Raw genomic sequence first — 22,929 nt, 5'->3', positions numbered from 1 at the left:
CTGTCTCAAAAAAAAAAAAGAAAAGAAAAGAAAAGAAAAAAGACAAAGAATACCATTTTACATGGTAAAGGGTCAATATGACAACAGGATATAACAATTGTAAATATCTGTACACTCAATATTGAACCTCCCAAATATATTTTAAAAATTAAGACATAAGGAGAGACAGTAACTGCAATACAACGGTAGTAGAAGGGGACTTCAACATGCAACTCTCAGCAATGGGAAGATTATCCAGACAGAAAATGAATCAATGATTCCAAAAAAACACTGGAGTTAAGCTGCATTCTAGACCAAATGGACCTAACAGACATTTATAGAACAATCCATCTAACAGTTGCAGAATACTCATTTTTCTAGTAACAAATGAAACCTTCTCCAGGACAGGCTACAAGGTCACAAAAGAAGTCAACAGATTTTAAAATATTGAATGCATACTGAGTATCTCTTTTAACCATAATGGAATAAAACTAAAAATCAATTACAGAAGGAATGGAAATTATTAAAGTTCATGTAAATTAGACAACACGCTCCTGAACAACAAATAGGTTAAAGAAGAAATTTTAGAATTTCGTGAGAGAGAAGAAAATAGAAACACAACATACTAAAACCTATGAAGTACAGCCAAAGCAGTTCTAAAGCAGTTTATACCAACAATAAGTATCTATATCAAAACACTAGCAAAACTTCAAACAGACAACAATAATGAAACACATCAAGGAACTAGAAGACTCACAAAAACAAAACAAAAAACCACAATTAGCAGAAGGAAAGAAATAATAAAGATCAGAGAGTAAATGTAATTAAGACTAAATACAAAAGTCAAATGGAACCACAAATGAACAAACCTTTAGCTAAACTAAAAAACAAACAAAACAAAAAAAAACCCCAAAACAAACAACTGCAACAATTGCTGAGATAAGCAAAATTTTTAAAATGTAAATTGAAACATCAAAAAGTCAAAACGTAAAAGGGGAGCAGTGTTAAAGTGTAAAGTTTATTTATGATATTTTGCAATCAAAGTTAAGTCATTATAAGTTTAAAATAACCTGTATTTTTTTCTGTATCTTTTTTTTTTTGGAGAGTGAGTCTCGCTCTATCACCTAGGCTGGAGTGCAGTAGCACGATCTTGGCTCACTGCAACCTCTGCCTCCTAGGTTCAAGCGATTCTCCTGCCTCCCAAGTAGCTGGAATTACAGGTACCTGCCATCACACCCGGCTGATTTTTGTATTTTTAGCAGAGATAGGCTTTCACCATGTTGGCCAGGCTAGTCTTGAACTCCTGACCCCAAGAGATCTGCCTGCCTTGGCCTCCCAAAGTGTTGTGATTACAGGTGTAAGCCACCGTGCCCAACATAAAATAATCTGTTTTAACTACAAGATATTTTTATAAGTCTCAGTGTAATCACAAAGCAATATCTGTAATAGATACACCAGAAATAAACAGCACAGAATCAAAACCTACTACTAGATAACTAAAAGGAAGACAGTGTGAGAGACAGAAAAATCAATGGGATCTACAAAACAACCAGAAAACAGCAACAAAATGGCAATAGTAAACACATGCCCATCAATAATAATCCGGAAGGTAAATGGATTAAATTATCAAATCGGAAGACATAAAAAGTGACTGAATGGATTAAAAAATAATGAAGCAACTATATTCTGCCATAAGAAACTCACTTCATCTATAAAGACACACACAGACTGAAAGTGAAGGTATGGAAAAAGATAATCCATGCACTTAGAAACCAAAAATGTAACAGGAGTGGCTATATTTGTTATCAAATAAAATAGACTTCAAGTCAAGAATGATTAAAAAAAGACAAAGGTCGGAGGAGTGGCACATGCCTGTAATCCCAGCACTTTGGGAGGCTGAGGCGGGCAGGTCACAAGGTCAAGAGATGGAGACCATCCTGGCCAACGTGGTGAAACCCCGTCTCTACTAAAAATATAAAAATTAGCCAGGTGTGGTGGCACATGCCTGTAGTCCCAGCTACTCGGGAGGCTGAGGTAGGAGAACTGCTTGAACCCAGGAGGTGGAGGTTGCAGTGAGACAAGATGGCACCACTGCACTCCGGCCTGGCGACAGAGCGAGACTCTGTCTCAAAAAAAAAAAAAAAAGAAAAGAAAAGAAAAGAAAAAAGACAAAGAATACCATTTTACATGGTAAAGGGTCAATATGACAACAGGATATAACAATTGTAAATATCTGTACACTCAATATTGAACCTCCCAAATATATTTTAAAAATTAAGACATAAGGAGAGACAGTAACTGCAATACAACGGTAGTAGAAGGGGACTTCAACATGCAACTCTCAGCAATGGGAAGATTATCCAGACAGAAAATGAATCAATGATTCCAAAAAAACACTGGAGTTAAGCTGCATTCTAGACCAAATGGACCTAACAGACATTTATAGAACAATCCATCTAACAGTTGCAGAATACTCATTTTTCTAGTAACAAATGAAACCTTCTCCAGGACAGGCTACAAGGTCACAAAAGAAGTCAACAGATTTTAAAATATTGAATGCATACTGAGTATCTCTTTTAACCATAATGGAATAAAACTAAAAATCAATTACAGAAGGAATGGAAATTATTAAAGTTCATGTAAATTAGACAACACGCTCCTGAACAACAAATAGGTTAAAGAAGAAATTTTAGAATTTCGTGAGAGAGAAGAAAATAGAAACACAACATACTAAAACCTATGAAGTACAGCCAAAGCAGTTCTAAAGCAGTTTATACCAACAATAAGTATCTATATCAAAACACTAGCAAAACTTCAAACAGACAACAATAATGAAACACATCAAGGAACTAGAAGACTCACAAAAACAAACAAAAAACCACAATTAGCAGAAGGAAAGAAATAATAAAGATCAGAGAGTAAATGTAATTAAGACTAAATACAAAAGTCAAATGGAACCACAAATGAACAAACCTTTAGCTAAACTAAAAAACAAAACAAAACAAAACAAAAAAAAAAACAAAAAAACAGAAAGAATACTCAAATAAATAAAATCAGAGACAGAAAAAGAGACATTACAATGGTTATAAGAGAAATACAAAGGATCAGTAAAAACTATTATAAACGTCTGTATACCAACAAAATGTAAAACCTAAAAGAAATGAATAAATTCTTGGACACATGCAACCTATCACAAATTAACCATAAAGAAATAGAAAACCTGCCGGGCATGGTGGCTCACGCCTTTAATCCCGGCACTCTGGGAGGCCAAGGCAGGTGAATCACCTGAGGTCAGGAGGTCGAGACCAGCCTGGTCAACATGGTGAAACCCCGTACTTACTAAAAATACAAATATTAGCTGGGCATGGTGGCAGGCACCTGTAATCCCAGCTACTCGGGAGGCTGAGGCAGGAGAATCACTTGAACCCAGGAGGCGGAGGTTGCAGTGAGCCGAGACCGTGCCATTGGACTCCAGCCTAGACAACAAGAGCAAAACTCCGTCTCAAAAAAAAAAAAAAAAGAAAGAAAAAGAAAAAAGAAATAGAAAACCTGTTGAATAGACCAATAATGATATTGAAGCAGTAATAAAAATTAATGATACTGAAGCAGTAATAAAAAGTCTTCAAATAAACAAACAAAAAAAGCCCAGTACCTGATGGCTTCACTGCAGAATTCTATCAAGCATTTAAAGAAGAACTAACACCAATTCTACTCAAAGTATTCCAGAAAATTGAAGACAAGGGAACACCTCCAAGCTCATTGTACAAGGTCAGCACCACTCTGATGCCAAAACCAAAGACAAAATAACAACAACAACAACAAAAAACTATTAGACAATATCCCCAGTAAACACGCATGTAAAAATTCTCAACAATAACTAGCAAACCAAATTTAACAGCATATTAAAAAGATAACGTACCATAATCAAGCAGTATTTATATCAGGGACACAAAGATAGCTTAACCATATGCATTATCAGTAAATGTGACACATCACATCAACAGAATGAAGGACAAAACTCATATGACCCTCTCAATAGAGAAAAAGCATTTGAAAGAAATCAACATCCCTTCATGATAAAAACTCTCAACAAACTAGCAAAGATGAAACACATCTCAAAATAATAAAGTCCATATAAGACAAACCCACAGCTACAATCACATTAAATGGGGAAAAGTTGAAAGTCTTTCCTATAAGAACTCAAGACCAGGATGCCAACTTTCACCACTTTTATACAACACAGTACTAAAAGTCCTAGTCAGAGCAACTAAGCAAGAGAATGAAATAAAAGACATCCAAATTGGAAAGAAAGAAGTCAAGTTATCTTTGTTTGTGAATGGCATAATCCTATATTTAGAAAAACAGACTCCACCCAAAAAATTGTTAGAACTAATAAATTCTGAAAAGAATACAAAATCGACATAAAAATCAGTAGCATTCTTATACAGCAAAAGTGAACAATCTGAAAAAGAAGTCAAGAAGTCAATCTCATTTCCAACAGCTACCAAAAAAAAAAAAAAAAAAAAACTCAGCTAGGAATAAATTTAACCAAAGAAGTAAAAGATCTCTACAAACAAAACTATAAAACACAGATGAAAGAAATTGAAGAGGATATTTAAAATAAAAACAACAACAACAAAAAGATATCTCATGTTCTTGGATTGGAAGAATTAAGACTGTTTAAAATGTCCATACTACTCAAATTGATATAAGATTCTATGCAATCCCTGTATCAAAGACTTTTTTTATAGAAATAGAAAAAAAAATCCTAAAATTCATATGGCCCCACAAATTACCCACAATAAGCAAAGCAATCTTGAGCAAAAGCTGGAGGCCTCACACCACCTGACTTTAGAATATAATACAAAGTCTTATTACCCCAAATGGCATAATCCTGGCATAAAAACAGACACATATACCAATGCAACAGAACAGATAACCTAGAAATAAGTGCACACAGTTACAGCTAACTGATTTTTGGCAAAGGCACCAAGAACATATCGTGGGGAAAGGACAGCTTCTTCTTCAATAAACGGTAGTGAATTAGCCAGGTGTAGTGACACACACCTATAATCCCAGCTACTCGGGAGGCTTTGCTTCCGAATTCAAGAATTGCTTGAGCCCAGGAGGCGGAGGTTGCAGTGAGGTGAAATCACGCCACTGCACTCCATCCTGGGCGACAGAGTGAGACTCCGTCTTGGGAAAAAAAAAGAGAAAGAAAACACTGGGGATTCTTAAGAATATTAGTCTGGGTAGAGTTTTGGGGCAAGACCTCAATAGCATGTGCAACAAAAGGAAAAACAGACAAATGAGATTATGTCAAGCAAAAAAGTTTCTATACAGCAAAGGGATCAATAAAGAGACAACCTGCAGAATAGGTGAAAATATTGGCCAACTATTCATCTGACAAGGGATATAAGGAACTCAAACAACTCCTTAGCAAAAACGAAAACAATTCAACTTACAAATGGGCAAATGATTTGAATAGACATTTCTCAAAGGAAGACATACCAGTGGCCAACTGGTATACAAAAAAGTGCTCTCATCATTTATTACAAAGAAAATGCAAATACGAAATCACAATGAGATATCATCTTACCTCATTTTCAACAGCTATTATCAAAAAGACAAAAGAATAGCATGTTGGCCAGGATGCAGAGAAAGGGGAATGCTAGTACACTGTTGGTAGGAAGGTAAACTAGTATAGCAACTGTGGAAAACAGTATGGAGGTTCCTCAAAAAACTAAAAACATCTACCATATGATAAAGCAACTCCACAGCTAAGTATATATCTACAAGAAAAAAAATCAGCATATCAAAGAGATATCTGCACTGCCATGTTTAGTACAGCACTATTGATAGTAGTGAGACATGGAATCAAGCTGTGTCCATCAACGTTTGAATGGATAAATAAATGTGGTTAAATATACACAATGGAATATTATTTAGCCATAAAAAGGAAATCCTGTCATTTGCAATGACACAGATGGAACTAGATGACATTATGTTAAGCGAATTAAGCCAAGCACAGAAGGACAAATATCTCATGTTCTCACTTATATGTGGGAGTTTAAAAAAGGTTGATCTCCTGGAGGCACAGTACAATGATCGCTACCAGAGGGCAGAATAAAGAGAGGTTGGTTAATGGGTCCAAAAATACAGTTAGAAGAAATAAGTTTTAGTGTCTGATAGCACAGCAGGGTGACTACAGTTAACAATAATTTATGGAACATTTCAAAATAGCTATAAATAGAAGATTTGGAAAGTTCCCAACACAAAGAAATAATACATATTTGAGGTGATGGATATCCTACTTACCTAATTTGACCATTACACATTAGATGCATGTATCAAAATATCACATGTACTCTATAAATGTCTATCAATCTTTAAAGTATTAAAAATTTAGCCAATATTTCAAACACAGAAAAATATAATACAGATATAAAATAAGTACATTCTAAGTAAGACTTTTTCTAACTCAAGAGTTACCAGTTTATGGCTTCTACTATAGAGAGAACCAATCTCAAATTATTTTCTCTCTGAAACTACAGAAACAACAAATTATTTCTAAAAACACAAAGTTCTTTGACAAGTTAAGTGGAGAATAGAGACTAATTAGAATATAATAATCCTGAAAAAAGAAAGACTACAGTACCTCCTTGATATCGGTGACAGATAACATCCAAAGATAAATATAAAATCAGCATTATTCTACTAGCCAGAGGTGTCAGAGTCACTAGGAAATTCAATATTATTTTAAGTAATGCCTGAAAACCTTGACTTTCTTCCTCTTCATTTTCATTGCCAGTATGCACAGTAAGTAGCTGGTTTCTTTCTTAACAGAGATTTCTTACACTCAAGTAACTTTTCTCACTTTGAGAGGTACAAGTGAGTAGAGAACAATTTGTTATTGTAGCACTGAATGCAGATACTGGATAGAGGCCAGGCCTGCTCATTATCAAAGTTAGTCACTGATGCACAGCAGTTGCCTAGTCCATGATTTATATTTGTATTTCAGCATAATAAGAAGTTAGCATATATAATAAACTTTTGTAATCACCTGTGAATATTATTTAAAGCTAGTAATTTAAATCCATAAACAAAAAAACAAAACACAAAGCAAAGCAAAAGATATACACATATAACCAAGAATATGTTTATAGTTTAAAAATGAATTGGCCGGGCGCGGTGGCTCAAGCCTGTAATCCCAGCACTTTGGGAGGCCGAGACGGGCGGATCACAAGGTCAGGAGATCGAGACCATCCTGGCTCACACGGTGAAACCCCGTCTCTACTAAAAGATACAAAAAACCTAGCCGGGCGAGGTGGCGGGCGCCTGTAGTCCCAGCTACTCCGGAGGCTGAGGCAGGAGAATGGCGTAACCCGGGAGGCGGAGCTTGCAGTGAGCTGAGATCTGGCCACTGCACTCCAGTCCGGGCGACAGAGGAGACTCCGTCTCAAAAAAAAAAAAAAAAAAAAAAAAAAAAAAAAACAAAATTAAAATGAATTAATCAGCTAGGTGCAGTGGCTCATGCCTGTAATCCCAACACTTTGGAGGATGAGGTGGGAGGATCACTTGAGGCCAGGAGTTCAAGGCCAGCCTGGCAAGATAGCAAGAGCCCCTCTCTCAAAAAAAAAAAAAAAAAAAAAAAAAAAAATATATATATATATATGTATACACACACTACACACACTTATATATAATTACATATTTTAAAATGTTTTACAGAATGAACTAATCTACTAATTATACAACATATACAGTAAATCACAATAAAAAGTGTCCTTCCAAAGTGTTCACATGCATATACTCTCATTAGCTTTATGCTTTACCAAAAAATAAGTAAGGTTTAAAAATAAATTAAACTGCAACTATATATATATAAAACTTTCAGAATTACTATGAATTACTGATTAAAATAATCCTCATCATGCCCAAGTGTGGTGGCTCACACCTGTAATCCCAGCACCCTGGGAGGCTGAGGCAGGCTGATTACCCGAGGTCGGGAGTTCAACACCGGCCTGACCAACATGAAGAAACCCTGTCTCTAATAAAAATACAAAATTAGCTGGGCAGGATGGTGCATGACTGTAACCCCAGCTACTTGGGAGGCTGAGGCAGGATAATCGCTTGAACCTGGGAGAAAGAAGTTGTGGTGAGTCAAGATTGTGCCACTGTACTCTAGCCTGGGCAACAAGAGTGAAACTCCATCTCAAAAAAATAAAAAATAAATAAATAATCAATCATCATAATGGAGAGAATGAAAAAAAATTAAAACTTGGGAGGCATTTTAAAGGTGATACTGCTTCACATTTAGATTACAAATGTTGAGAAAGTAAGATCAGATCTCAGAATTTTAAAGAAAAAACTAGTGTGATGAATTACCAATTATGTTAGCTTTTATAAGTTTCATGCACTCCTCCAATCTCCACTCACATCTAGCTGAGAATCATCCTCTCAGATTTCAGAAAAAAGGAGTATGTCACAAGGTACAACATCCTCAAGGGTGTGATTCATAATGTATACATAGGCTGTTATATGAGGCTGTTATAGCCCCCACAGTATGAGATGGACATTTTCAGCACTGTGTTCAGTCACTATTACTCTCTTCTACAAACTCTAAAACAACAACAAAACAACATAGAAAAGGAGAATCTGTTTTCAAAGATAATCAGCTCACTTTTTGTGAAGGAACTCTCCAGCTGCCACAGCAACAGGGCGATGTGCTGAGTACACCAAGTGGTAAACATTTTCACAGTCTTCATTGGAAAGAGCTTCTTCACTTCCACTGAAAAATACAGAAAGTAACATCTGATCTAAAGCAAATGTTTATTTTCGGTTCTACTTTTATTTAAACTTTGCAAAGTTCATTATGAAGTTTAAGGCTTAATAATTTTTGTCTCATCTTTTATCTTATTTTGAAAGTTATGTTCTCCTTTTAGTATAAAAGACAATAACATAAAATTCAGAAAATAAAGATTCAAAAAGAAGAAAATAAAATGTCCACAATTCTTCTACAGTTTTTTTTTTTTTTTTTTTTTTTTTTTGAGACAGGATCTTGCTGTGTCACCCAGGCTGGAGTGTAACAGCATGATCTTGGCTCACCACAACTTCTGCCTCCCGGGTTCAAGTGATTCTCCTGCCTCAGCCACCTGAGCAGCTGAGATTATAGGCACCCAACACCACGCTCAGCTAATTTTTTGTATTTTTAGTAGAAACAAGGTTTCGTCATGTTGGCCAGACTGTTCTCTAACTCCTGACTTCAGGTAATCCACCTGCTTCATCCTCCCAAAGTGCTGGGGTTATAAGCGTGAGCCACTGCGCCTGGCCGCCTTCTACAGCTTAAAATCTGAGAGCCAGGCATGGTGGCTCATGCCTATAATCCCAGCACTTTGGGTGGCTAAGGACAGTGGATCACCTGAGGTCAGGAGTTAGAGACCAGCCTGGCCAACATAGCAAAACCCCATCTCTACTGAAAATACAAAAATTAGTCAGGCGTGTTGATGTGTACCTGTAGTCTCAGCTACTTGGGAGGCAGAGGCAGAAGAATCGCTTGAATCTGGGAGGCAGAGGTTGCAGTGAGTCAAGATTGTGCCACTGCACTCTAGTCTGGGCAACAGAGCCAGCCAGACTCAGTCTCAAAAAAAAAAAAAAAAATACATTTGGATAGAACAAAAACATACTTCCAAGTAACCTGCAATTACACTGGAAACCACAAAGGTAATTAAAGGTTTCACAGACATTTATTTATTATTGTCTATTAAAATACTACATGTCTAAATTTTTAGGACATACAGGAGTACTTAAAGATGTATTTATTACTTTAGATATAGTTACTAGAAAACAAAAAACAAATGAGCTAAAAGAACCTGGTTCTTTACAAACAGTAAGATGGACAAACCTGACATGACTTATGAAGAAAAAGAGAATACGAATAAAATAGAGGATGAAAAGAATTAAGAAAGAATGAGTCTTGGAAAGTAATAAGATCATGAACTATAAAATTATAAAACTGTGATAAAACATTTTTAAAAGTTTGCAAAAATGTCAACAGTAACACAAAAGAAATAAAATTTAATTAATTAATTATTTTTTTTTTTTTTTGAGACAGTTTCACTCTTTCGCGGAGGCTGAAGTGCAGTGGCCCTATCTCGGATCACAGCAACCTCCGTCTCCTGGGTTCAAGAGATTCTCCTGCCTCAGCCTCCTGAGTAGCTGGGATTACAGGTGCCTGCCACCACACCCGACTAATTTCTGTATTTTTAGTAGAGATGGGGTTTCACCATGTTGGCCAGGCTGCTCTCGAACTCCTGACCTCAAGTTATCTGCCCGGCTCAACCTCTTAAAGTGTTGGGATTACAAGCATGAGGTACTGCGCTCAGCCAATAGAATTTAATTTAGATGGTTAATCATGGAAGAAATAGAAATGATACAGACCTCTTGCACAAAAGAAATTAAAAACTGGCTGGGCAGGGTGGCTCACGCCTGTTAATCCCAACACTTTGGGAGGCCGAGGAGGTGGATCACTTGAGGTCAGGAGTTCAAGACGGGCCTGGCCAACATGGTGAAGTCCCATCTCTACTAAAAATACAAAAATTAGGCGTGATGCCACATGCCTGTAACCTCAGCTACTGGGAGGCTGCGGCGTAAGAATCACCTGAATCTGGGAGGCAGAGGTTGCAGTGAGCCGAGATTGCGCCAGTGTACTCTAGCCTGGGTGACTTAGTGAGACTCTGTATCCAAGAAAAAAAAAGAAAAAAATTGACTGTCATAGCTTTAACAAGAGAATTCTCTTATAGTTTCAAGAAATAATTAATCTCTTAGGACACTTCTTTCAGAAGAGAAAAAAAAAAAAAAGGCAAGAAACTATTGAAAGTATCTTACAGCCCGGCTCAGTGACTCACGCCTGAAATCCCAGCACTTTGGGAGGCTGAGGTGGGTAGATCACTTCAGGTCAGGAGTTCAACATCAACCTGGCCAACATGGCAAAACTCCATCTCTATTAAAATAAAAAAAGTAGCTGGGCATGGTGGTATGTGCCTATAATCCCAGCTACTCAGGAGGGTGAGATATGAGAATCTCTTAAACCTGGGAGGTGAAGGTTGCAGTGAACTGAGATCATACCACTGCACTCAAGTCTGGGTGACAGAGTAAGACTCTGTCTCCAAAAAAAAAAAAGTATTTTACAAAGAGAATATAAGACTACAACCTTGATTTTGAAGTTGGAAAAGGACAAGAAAAAAATTATGTCAAATTTACTCATCAACACAAAGGTAAAATCCTAAGATATTAAAAATAACACTGCATTTAAATAAAACAAAATATATCATGTTAAAAAAATTTATTCTAGCAATGCAATAGTGTTTACTATTAGACAAGTCTATTAATTTAACTTAGGCACATTAATGAAAGAAAAACCCCAGAAAACTCAGAATGCAAAGGAACTTCTATCATACTAAAATCTATGACAGAAACAAATAATTTTAAATGATTTCCTAGGACAAGAACAGGAATAGCTATCAGTGGCACTGTTACAGTGCTGAAGGTGCTGTCTATGCAATTAGAAAAGAGAATGAAACAAAAGTTACAAGGTTAGAAAAGGGAGAGAGAGGTCAGGCATGGTGGCTCACATCTGTAATCCCAGCACTTTAGGAGGTCCAGGTAGGTGGATCACTTGAGGTCAGGGGTTCGAGACCAGCCTGGCCAACATGGTGAAACTCCGTCTCTACTACAAATTAGCCGGGCTTGGTGGCATGTGCCTGTAATCCCGGCTACTTGGGAGGCTGAGGCAGGAGAATCGCTTGAACCAAGAGGTGGAGGTTGTAAGCTGAGACCACGCCACCGCACTCTAGCCTGCGCAACAGAGCAAGACTCTGTCTCAAAAAAAAAAAAAAAAAGGGAAAAGGAAGAGACAAAACTGAACTGAAACTGTTTGCAGGTTATATAATAATCTACATACTAAAATCAACAAAATCAACAAACTACTAGAATGCATTCTGGAACTCAGAACCTAAGAGTTCAAATAGGGTCCACATACTAGACCAACACAAAAATGAAAGGTTCTCTTCCTCAGCAATAACCAAGCAGAAAATACTAAATACTATTCTAACAAAAATAGCATAAGGCATTTCAGAATTAACTTACTAAATAATGCACAACCTCTATGAGAAAATTAAACCCATTAAGACCTAATAATATTTAAAGAAAGAAATCCAGCTGGGCATGGAGGTACATGCCTGCCATCCCAGCTACTTGTGAGGCTAAGAAAAGAGGATCACCTCAGTTCAGGAGTTAGCAGTTTTAATGTGCCATGATCACATCTGTTAATATACTCCTGCACGGGCAATACAGTAAGAATTCTTCTCTTTAAAAAAGACGGAATTCCAGCATGTTCATGCATAAGTGATATAACATAACAAAGTACTTTAAACTCTCCTAAATTTATCATAAAAGTCAATGGAGTTCTAATATTCAAAATCCCACGCAGGGTTTTTGAGGCACTTGACAAGTATGTTTTTAAAATTCAGACCAAACAAAAAGCAGCCACAAGAAGGTAAGTAGATTTTGAAAAAGAAGACAAAGAGGAGAAAACAACCCCATATTTAGAACATGTATCATAAAGCCACAATAACAAAGAGCACGGTGTTAGAGCCAAAATGTAAAAGGATTTCAAACAACAGTAGATCCCTGCATAGACATTTAGTTCGTGATAGATGTACCATCACAAAATAGGGAGAGGAGGATTTGTTATGTATGACTTTGCTAGCATATATTCTCTCACATAGATTCTATCTAGGTTTTAGTTAAACCCGTAGAAATACAGCTACAACATTTCTATTTTGAAATCTCTATCATATTAGTGAGACAATGTAATTGCTTTATTTTTTTCTTCTACTTCTATGTAATTCCAAAAAAAGCCTATTTGGGAAACTGTCCCTTTGAGGGTTCTTCCTTTTGCAGCCTTCTTTCTCTCTGAGTCATTCATTCATTCTTTCATTCATTTATTTTTGATACAGGGTCCTGCTATATCATCTACGCTGGAATGCAGTGGCTCCATCATGACTCACTGCAGCTTTGACCTCCTGGGCTCAAGCGACCCTCCCACCTTAGCCTCCTAAGTAGCTAGGACAACAGGCATGTGTCACCATGCCAGTTAATTTTTTTTATTATTTGTAGAGACAGGGTCTCTTCTATGTTGCCCAGGCTGTTCTTGAACCTCTGGGCTCAAGTGATCCTCCCGCCTCAGCCTCCCAAAATGCTGGGATTATAGGCAGGAGCCAACATATTGGGCCTGCTTTGTTTTAAATAGAAAGGTAAGTTACATCATTGACATTTTCTCTAGGTAATTTTTATGTGGAAGAAGTAAACAATAGTTAAAATAAAAAACAAAAATAGAAAAAAACAGAAAACACTGTTTTAAATATAATCTTAAAACGTAAAAGTAGAACCTAAAATGATAAATATATACATAAGGACTATACATAGATAGGACATTAAAAATCCTGGGGAAAAGACATTAAAATATCAATAAAGTTAAAACAGTAATAGATATTACTTACTGAAGTATCAGAGTAACCAATCGAATAGCTTCCACAGCAACATCATATTCTTTATCAAGTGTCATTGATACAATGCGATCCTGAAAAAAAAAGTTGTAAAACCAACTATGAACAGAAAATAAGCTTGGACAGACCTAATATAATGTATTCTGGGATATATATGCAATACTAATGATCGGTTAAATAAAAAGCTTTACTCTTGAAACTGCAGTATCGTAGTCCTACTCAGACAAAGGGGATATTAGTATAAATGTTTATAATTTAAAATCTTTATCAACAATTGCTATTTCCTAAACCCTGTATCAGGTAAGCCTTAACTTACAAAATTACTATCTTTATAAAAAGCTGTAAAAAAAATTTTAAGCAGGTGAGAGCCTTCTTCCAAAGGTAATAAATAAGAACTCATGGTAATATCTTTTGTAAAGCAGAGCTTCACTTATTTATTTCATATGGGTTTATTTAAAGAACATGTAGTAAAAGCAGGGGTCCCCAAGCCTGGTCTGTAGCCTGTTAGGAACTGGGCCACACAGCAAGGGGTGAGTGGCAGGTGAGCAAGTGAGCCAGCGAAGTTTCATCTGTATTTACAGCTATTCTCCATCACTCCCACTACTGCCTAAATTCCATCTCTTGTCACATTAGCAGTGGCATTAGATTCTCAATAGGAACAACAGGAACATGAACCTATTGTGAACTGTGCATGCAAGGGATCTACGTTGTGTGCTTCTTATGAGAATCTAATGCCTGATGATCTGTTACTGTCTCCCATTACCCCTAGATGGGACCATCTAGTTGCAGGAAAACAAGTTCAGGGCTGCAATGATTCTACATTGTGGTGAGTTGTATAACTGTTTCATTACATATTACAATGTAGTAATAACAGAAATACAGTGCCCAATAAATGTAATGCACTTGAATCATCCCGAAACCATCCCCTCAACCCCCACCTCGGTCCACGGAAAAAACTGTCTTCCATGAAACTGGTCCCTGGTACCAAAAAGGCTGGGGACTGCTGTAATAAAGAATATGAACTAAACACTTGTATGATAATGTAATTTGCTAAACTAGCTGTAACTAGCATTTGTAAAGAGAAAAATTAAATAAGCTTATCATTCTTGACGCTTACCTTGAATCGGTTAGTGAATAGTTCCAATTTGGGGAATAATTCTCTATTGGTATATAGACTCTGTAGAGCTTTCAAACACTTCAGCCTGACTTCCCCTTGCTTCAAAAATACAAATAAAAGCACAACATAAGGAGCCAATTCCATACCACAGTTTTCAAGTCTATATGAGGACTAAAATTTAGCTTAACTATTCAACTTACTGCATATTGTAACTCAACACAGGATGAGACTGAACAACTGTATAGTGTGTGTTGCCCTTATATGTAAAAAAAAAAAAAAAAAAAAAAGGCACTGAAAACACCTTAGTTACTTGAGAGTAAGTTATGCCTATTTCAAGTATTTATCAACTCTGATTCAACATGTAGTATATCCCACATCATCCAGAGGCACATAGAGAGAATTTTAAACCTATAATTAGGGAAAAGTATGTTTATATGCCCTTTATGCAATTATTGAAAAAAACTTGATTTTTATACTAAAAGGTTATCATGTATTCATGCAACAAATATTTACTGGATTCATTTTATATTCCAGGGACAGCAGTTAGGAAAACAGAAATAATACAATATTTAAAACAGAGGCAAAATGATACAGTGAAGAGTCCTAGGAGTGCTATTTATTGGTGGAATGTCTTTAATAAAGTCATTAACTTGGAGTACATGATGATGGTGACCAAAATGCATTCAGGATCACCTAGAAATCTAGACAAGTCTCTCAAAAGATTTAAAGGGGATTAGTTTCTATTCTCTAAAAGAAGCTTTGTGCTGTAACAGTAGGAGTCCAAGTTCTGGAATCAGACACAACTAAATTTTAGTTCCAATTTATATAATTTATTAGCTACATGCAAGATAAGTATATTAAGTATATTATTAATCACTCTGATACCCAGGTTTCTCATTTATAAAATTACTGTAGGGATTAAGTGCAGAGATATGCTGGCAGAAGTTTTAACAATCAGCTCTGAGGAACAGGGTTCTGAATTGTTCTATTTGCAAATTTATTTAATGTAAATAGTGCCTTCATAGCCAATATTAAGTTATCAATGAGATGTCAATGAACTCATTTATGAAAAGAGATGCATAATGACTCTTTTGTAAGCTGACTGAAGCCTATACTAGCATACCATGAGATGTGCTATGTGATGATGTAATACTTGTTGGTAAGTCACTAGCACATAAGGGAAAGCTGAAGTGCCTGTGGCAGGTCCCCTTTACTGGGATAATTCTTCAGTGTCCGCCTGTGTTAATTGCTAATGGTTCAATATCTCTATCTTTCTCTGGAGAATGGACTACGGTTTAATAGAACCACCCAGCACATAGATCCCTAGGAGGTTATGCTCCATCTTTCCTCTCCCAACCACTCCCCTTCTCTTGCCCAGGTTGAGGCCCATAGCCAGTAAAGAAAGATATAAGTGTAAAACAGCCCAGCCTCCTTGCTTCTGGACAGGATACCCTCTAAGGTACAATTTACTCTCCAAACCTCCCTGTGAGATCAAGCTGAGATTAGACTTCTCCTGAAACCACATTTTCATTACTCTGTTTCCTGCTTTGTCATACTTCCCTCACTTTTTTATAGGTTACTTTTTTTTTTTCTTTTGAGGCAGAGTCTTGCTCTGTCACCCAGGCTGGAGTACAGTGGTGCAATCTCAGCTCACTGCAATCTCTGCCTCCCTGGTTCAAGTGATTCTCTCATCTCAGCCTCCCGAGTAGCTGAAATTACAGGTGCCCACCACCACGCCTGGCTACGTTTTCTATTTTTAGTAGAGACAGGGTTTTGCCATGCTGGTCTTGAACTCCTGACCTCAGGTGATCTGTCTCTCTCTGCCTCCCAAAGTGCTGAGATTATAGGTGTGAGCCATCATGCCCAGCCAATAGGTTACTCTTAAGAGTACAAACCTCAAAATATCATGAGCACAAAAGTCCTCAACTCAGGCTTGGCATCCAGGGAATGTGACTTATGATAGTTGGAACCAAGAGTGGTCCTGGGAATCAAGACTTCAATAATGGGATTCTGGGATTGGATTATTGAAGGCTGGATTGCTATGAGGTAAGACTCAATGGTAGTAGATGAAGTATTGATAGTTCCGGATGTAGGATAGCAGTTTGTTGGGATTTTCACTTTTACCTGAAAGGGGATGTGCATTAACTTGTGCAACATTTCTACACTGGAGGGAGCAGGGCAAACAGTAACTGCAAAAACTGTGAAATTGCGTGGCTATTGCTGAGTGTCACTGAAAGGCTAAAGAGAAAATCACAGGGCCAGGCTGCTTCATCACCAGTTCAAAGCCAAGTATTGCCTCTTTGGAAACATTTATCTCCTTTAGATAGAGAACTAATGCTACTGAAGACCAGGCCTAGCATTAAATTGTAAGTGTGACAGAATTTAAGAACTCTGAATCCCAGGCAAGTCTCTTATGTCTAAATAAGAGTTATGATATGAAAAAAGTGAAGTCTAAAGGATATCTGGGTAGATGTAGTGAGAATCTTGAACTCCCCATTTCCTCTAAATTTGTAGGCCTGAAAATATGGCTCATGCCCACTTGTTAGAGGACAATATGTTTTCTCCTTACTCCATCCTTTGTTGAAAGACTACGTGGAAGTCTCAAATAAGGCAAGTGCCTATAGGACAATGCTAGTAGCCCTTGTCTTGATATAATACACAGACCTTCCTCCTGGTCATCAGACTAAGGACAAATCTCAGCACAGACCAAATGGAGAATTTGGCTCCCAGCAGCAATAGAGATGTGAAGATCCCAGAATAGCAGAGATAACATAGCTTCTCCTGACCATCATAGTCAAGGGGGGTGGGAACAAAATAATTGTAATAGGCAGTAATTGAAGGGCAGCCCATAGGGATCTATAGAACTGGCTCACTGAATATGGTATTCCAGGAGGCAAGATAGGTGGAAAGCAAACAAAAGTATTATGTAACATATATAATGAAAGGATCAACAATGGATGAGCTAAAGGCTGATGACAGCTGTTCTTCTGTAAAGTCACCACAGGAACTTCTTAACAATTACATAAGGTAGTATCCATGAAAATACTTCAGAAAACTGTAAAATAACTTATAATGGGAATGAAAATTCCAGTTGCTTTTATGATAACTGCTCTACTTTGGGGCTCTAATAGTATTTCTATTACAGTACCTAAATGCCACACCCGACCAAATTCCAGTAACTTATCATTCCTACCTATGGTTATTTTAAGGATTACTTATTTAGGATTATTTATATGAGGGATTCCCTTTAAAGTCAGAAGGCAGAATTAGATTTTTAGATCAAATACTCTAAAATCCAACAAATCTATTCAAGTCTGATAAAGCACTCTACTATGATATGGTCCTAGAAAATTTTTTTTTAAAAAAGCCTGGTTTTTATATATTAAGAAAAAAAGAATTCTCCTTTGATTCTGAATTAGAAAAAGAATATAACAATTTTATTTCTCCAAAAACTTGATATATACCAGGTTGTCAAACTTGGTTCAAGACAATATTGTAACTAAATAAGATAGGGTCTTCACCTGTGGGCAAATGCTTCAAGTTTCATCACAATCATCAAGTAAATAGTTATCCACCTGCATCATCATAAAATTTCCACATGATTACAACTCCTGAAAAATCAACTACTGTCAATTTGATTCCTAGCATTTTAGTACTGAGACAAGCATAATTTCCATCAAAGTTAGAACAGAGTAACTTACCCTGTCATGAAGAGTCCAGCCAACATATTTTAGGTAACTGTCATTTAGGAAGGCATCACTATACATTTTCATCCACACTCCAATTTCTTCAATACAAATGGCTCTAATCTCAGCAATAGCATCACTAGAGAGACAGAGAGAGAGAGAGAGAGAGAAATAAGACAATCTCGAATTAATATACAAAGCTAGAATGCATTCATACTCACTTTCCATAAGCAATAAATATTTCTAATGCTGTTTGTATATATTTGCATTCTGAATGGCCTCCAACTTAAGTATCTTCTGTTTTTCATGTTTTCTATAAAATAAACACTACTAATACCAAACTGGGAAAAAAAGCTTCTATGAAACTATTTTGGCCCGATTATTGTTTTCACTGGGCTAGACAATGACATTTGGAGCTTTCTGAGAGCCTCACAACTATTAGAGCCAAGAAACATGTTAAACTTTCTAAGAAAATCAGAGTAACAACATCCAAGTACAGAATAATGTTGCTCAAAAGAACTGTTAATCTTTTTTTTTTTTTTTTTTTTTGAAGCGGAGTCTCGCTCTGTCGCCCGGACTGGAGTGCAGTGGCCGGATCTCAGCTCACTGCAAGCTCCGCCTCCCGGGTTTACGCCATTCTCCTGCCTCAGCCTCCCGAGTAGCTGGGACTACAGGCGCCCGCCACCTCGCCCGGCTAGTTTTTGTATTTTTAGTAGAGACGGGGTTTCACTGTGTTAGCCAGGATGGTCTCGATCTCCTGACCTCGTGATCCGCCCGTCTCGGCCTCCCAAAGTGCTGGGATTACAGGCTTGAGCCACCGCGCCCGGCCTAAATATTTTAAATGGAGTCTCGCTCTGTTGCCCAGGCTGGAGTGCAGTGACGTGATTTTGGTTCACTGCAACTTTTGCCTTCTAGGTTGAAGTGATACTCCTGTCTCAGCCTCCCAAGTAGCTGGGACTACAGGTGCAAGCCACCACACCTGGGTAATTTTTGTAGTTTTAGTAGAGATGGGGTTTCATCATATTGACCAGGGTGGTCTCAAACTCCTGACCTCAAGTGATCCACCCATCCTGGTCTCCCAAAGTGCTGGAATTACAGGCATGAGCCACTGCGACCAGCCAGAATCGGGAATCTTTATAAGCTAGCACACATGTAATGAATTAAAAGAAAAAGCCCACTTTATTAAAGGCACAGGTCTTTCATCTGTAGAAATTTATTTTTTAGGCTGAGACACAGGGAAGAATAATCCACCTCTAGTCACAACGGTAACCATCTTGGTGGCAATACTGTGAAGTCATGGCAGAACAACCCCAAAAGTCAGAATTCTGGCTCATTGCCTAGATGGCTTTTCACCTCACTATAAGTAAGCATCCAATATAACCCTCCTGGGATGACTTTCTTACTTTAATATCTGTGAATTGTAAACAAATACAATGTTAACACTTTTATAATCTTTCATCACAAGGTTATCTGCCTTAGCTTTAAGAAAATAGTAAGTATAATATCATAAATCCTAACTTTCTTTTGTAGATCAATCATCAAGGTTTCTGATTTACCATTCACAAATGTTAAAATTTTAAGTAATTTTTAATTATCCAATTTACAAAAGGCAATAATCTATCATTTTAGCTAAAATTTTAATGATAATTAAGGCACTTTTCTTAGTTTCTCTTTGGTGACAAAATTCCTTGCTCTAAGTCTCAGTTTTCTCTTGGCTCCTGTCGTTGCTTGAGGATAAAAATGGGGAAAACATTCTCTTCCCAAGCCATACTGCCAATTACAACCTTTAGTTTTCCTACATTTTTTGATAGTATCTCTTTCTCATGGAGAGGTTGTATAACATAGTAGCTAAAAGTACAGGCTCTGGAGAAAGACATCCTGAGTTCAAATCCTGGTTCTGCTATTTACTAGCTGTGTGACCTTGGGCAATTCCCTTTTTCTTAGGTTTCCTCATCACTAAAATAGTTGTAATAGTACCACCTAGCTCACAGTTACTATGAAAATAAAATCACTTAATACAAATAAAAGATTTAGAATTGTACTTGGCATCCATTAATCCTTCCATTAAATGTTGGCTATCATAATCTTTCACTTTAGTTTCATCAATCTACACATTTATAATGAATACAGTGTAAAAAGTAGCTCTACTGGCCGGGCACAGTGGCTCATGCCTGTAATCCCAGCACTTTGGGAGGCTGAGGTGGGTGGGTCACGAGATCAAGACCATCTTGGCTAATATGGTGAAACTCCGTCTCTACTAAAAATACAAAAAATTAGCTGGCGTGGTGGTACGCCCCTGTAGTCCCAGCTACTTGGGAGGCTGAGGCAGGAGAATCATTTGAACCCCAGGAGGTGGAGGCTGCAGTGAGCCGAGATCATGCCACTGCACTCCAGCCTGGGTGACAGAGCGAGATTCTGTCTCCCAAAAAAAAAAAAAAAAAAAAACCCAAAAAGCAGCTCTACTATAAACTGTGAGGTGTTCCTAGACCTACATAATACTGAACACGTGTGGGACAAGAATATTTCTTTTTTCAGACAAAAAATTTCAGACATAAAACAAGGCACAGAGAACAATATAATGAATAACTGCATATCCACTGCTCAGCTAAGAAACGTAATACAGTTAAAAATTCCTATATACCTCTGATACATCTCCCTTCCCAAGAGTAAATGACTGCCCTTGATTCAGTGAATATCAATTCTATCTCTGTTTAATGTCATATGTATTGTTTTACAAAAATATCCTGTAGGCATCCTTCTCTAACTTGCTTTTTTCACAAATCATATTCTGCAAGTTATGCATACTGGTTTATAAAGCTCTGATGTTTTAATTTTAGCCAATGTCTACTCTTCCTTTCTATAAACATATTATAAATTATATATTATCTTACTAATAGAAATTTAAGTTGTTTCCAAGGTTTTGCTTTTACTAACAATGATTCCATGAATATTCTTGTATGTTTCTCCCTGTGCAGATATGTGGGAGTTTCCCTAGAGCAGTGTTTTTACTGCATTGGGACCCATTAGCACATTATAAAATTGATTCAGTGAGTGGCAACAAACACATAAAAGTATATGGGACAGAAAATACCAAAATGCTCCACATGTAGTAGGCAAGTAAGTATTCTTTCTTAAAGCTACTGTGTACCTAATGTAGGACACAGTCAACATCTGTGAGATACTGTTTTGATACCTACAAGTGAAATTACTGGGTGAGAAGCAATGTACATCTTCAACTTTATTAGAATTTAAAAATGTCTAAATCAGTGTTTCACATCCTTGCCTGACACTTGGTATTATCCTACTATTTAAAAATTTCCATCTCTGAGCTACAGCTTTGTACACTTTGTTTTCTATTGGGATGTCCAAACAAAAACAAGTTAACAGTAGCAAAAATAAAACTCCCCTCAAAAACCAAAACAACTATAAAATATATCTATAAAACACCCAAATCATATCATTTTAGCTCTTTCAGTCCTACCAAGTAGTATTTCTACCAAGGATCCATTACATTTTTCCTCTGCTATACTAGCCTTGTAAAAGTCAATTCTATAAAAACCAGGCTAAGTTTTATTACATAATTTCATGGAAGCAGGATGAGGACAAAACCAACAGGCACAGCATGCTGATTAAAACTTAGTGACTATCGCGTATAGTAACTGCACATATACACAATGAAATCATTCTTCCATCTAACTTTTCCATCTAACTCTTAGAGTTAGGTTAATTCTTAGAATTACCACTAATACTGAGATTATGAATGACTGTTTGCAACAGGCTAGAGAACATCAAGTCTTATCTTCACATCTTCAGCAGGGAAATCCTGTTCAAAACACTTTTTACACCCATCTCTACATCTATGCCTAATTTCTAATGTCTTTGTTGTTTCACCGACTATACTACTGAACAGCTTATGTTCTCAGAACACAGGTTCTCTGTATGCAATGCCGATTTTTTTTTTTTTTTCTGCTAAAAAAAAAAAAAAAAAAGCAGGTTACAAGTGCAGAACGTGCAGGTTTGTTACACAGGTATACATGTGCCATGGTGGTTTGCTGCACCTAGTGGCCCATCCTCTAAGTTCCCTCCCCTCATCCCCAGCTCCCAACAGGTCCTGGTGTGTGCTGTTCCCCTGTGTGTGTCCATGTGTTCTCAATGTTCAGCTCCCACTTATGAGTGAAAACATACGGTTTGGTTTTCTGTTCCTGTGTTAGTTTGCTGAGTATAATGGCTTCCAGCTTCATCCATGTCCTTGGAAAGGACATGATCTCACTCCTTTTTACAGCTGCGTCGTATTCCATGAACTATATATACCACATTTGCTTTATCTAGTCTATCACTGATGGACATTTGGGTTGGTTTCACATTGCCAGTATTTTCATACCACATGTTTTCTAGGAATTCCAGTCCTTGTCTACTTCAGATGCCAGTCCCATCCTTCCCATCTTAACTTTAAAAATGTAAATATCCTTTTCTAGATTTGCAATTTGACCATGTGTGGCCAGAGAGCCTATTCTGTAGCTAGAAAAACTCCCTAGATGACTTGTCTCCTCTTTGGGTTCTAGCGCTCCAATCCACTTTG

General features: G+C 37.1%; 1 protein-coding gene across 6 annotated transcripts in view; it reads right to left on the bottom strand.

Annotated features, from left to right (window-relative positions):
- The window catches only part of STAG1 (stromal antigen 1), a 421,343-nt gene that overhangs the window by 125,621 nt on the left and 272,793 nt on the right, over positions 1–22,929 (bottom strand). For all 6 annotated transcript variants that reach the window (XM_033212569.1, XM_033212568.1, XM_033212571.1 and 3 more), the window contains 4 exons: positions 18,366–18,489; positions 14,665–14,763; positions 13,542–13,621; positions 8,663–8,770 (listed from right to left, as the gene is read on the bottom strand). In XM_033212569.1, the coding sequence (XP_033068460.1) occupies positions 8,663–8,770; positions 13,542–13,621; positions 14,665–14,763; positions 18,366–18,489 (411 nt within the window). The remainder of the gene's footprint in view (positions 1–8,662; positions 8,771–13,541; positions 13,622–14,664; positions 14,764–18,365; positions 18,490–22,929) is intronic.

This window comes from Trachypithecus francoisi, unplaced genomic scaffold (assembly GCF_009764315.1).
Source record: "Trachypithecus francoisi isolate TF-2019V2 unplaced genomic scaffold, Tfra_2.0 Lachesis_group0, whole genome shotgun sequence".
Taxonomy (NCBI): domain Eukaryota; kingdom Metazoa; phylum Chordata; class Mammalia; order Primates; family Cercopithecidae; genus Trachypithecus; species Trachypithecus francoisi.
Note: the sequence above shows the minus strand (reverse complement) of the source record. Positions and strands in the feature narration are given on the sequence as shown.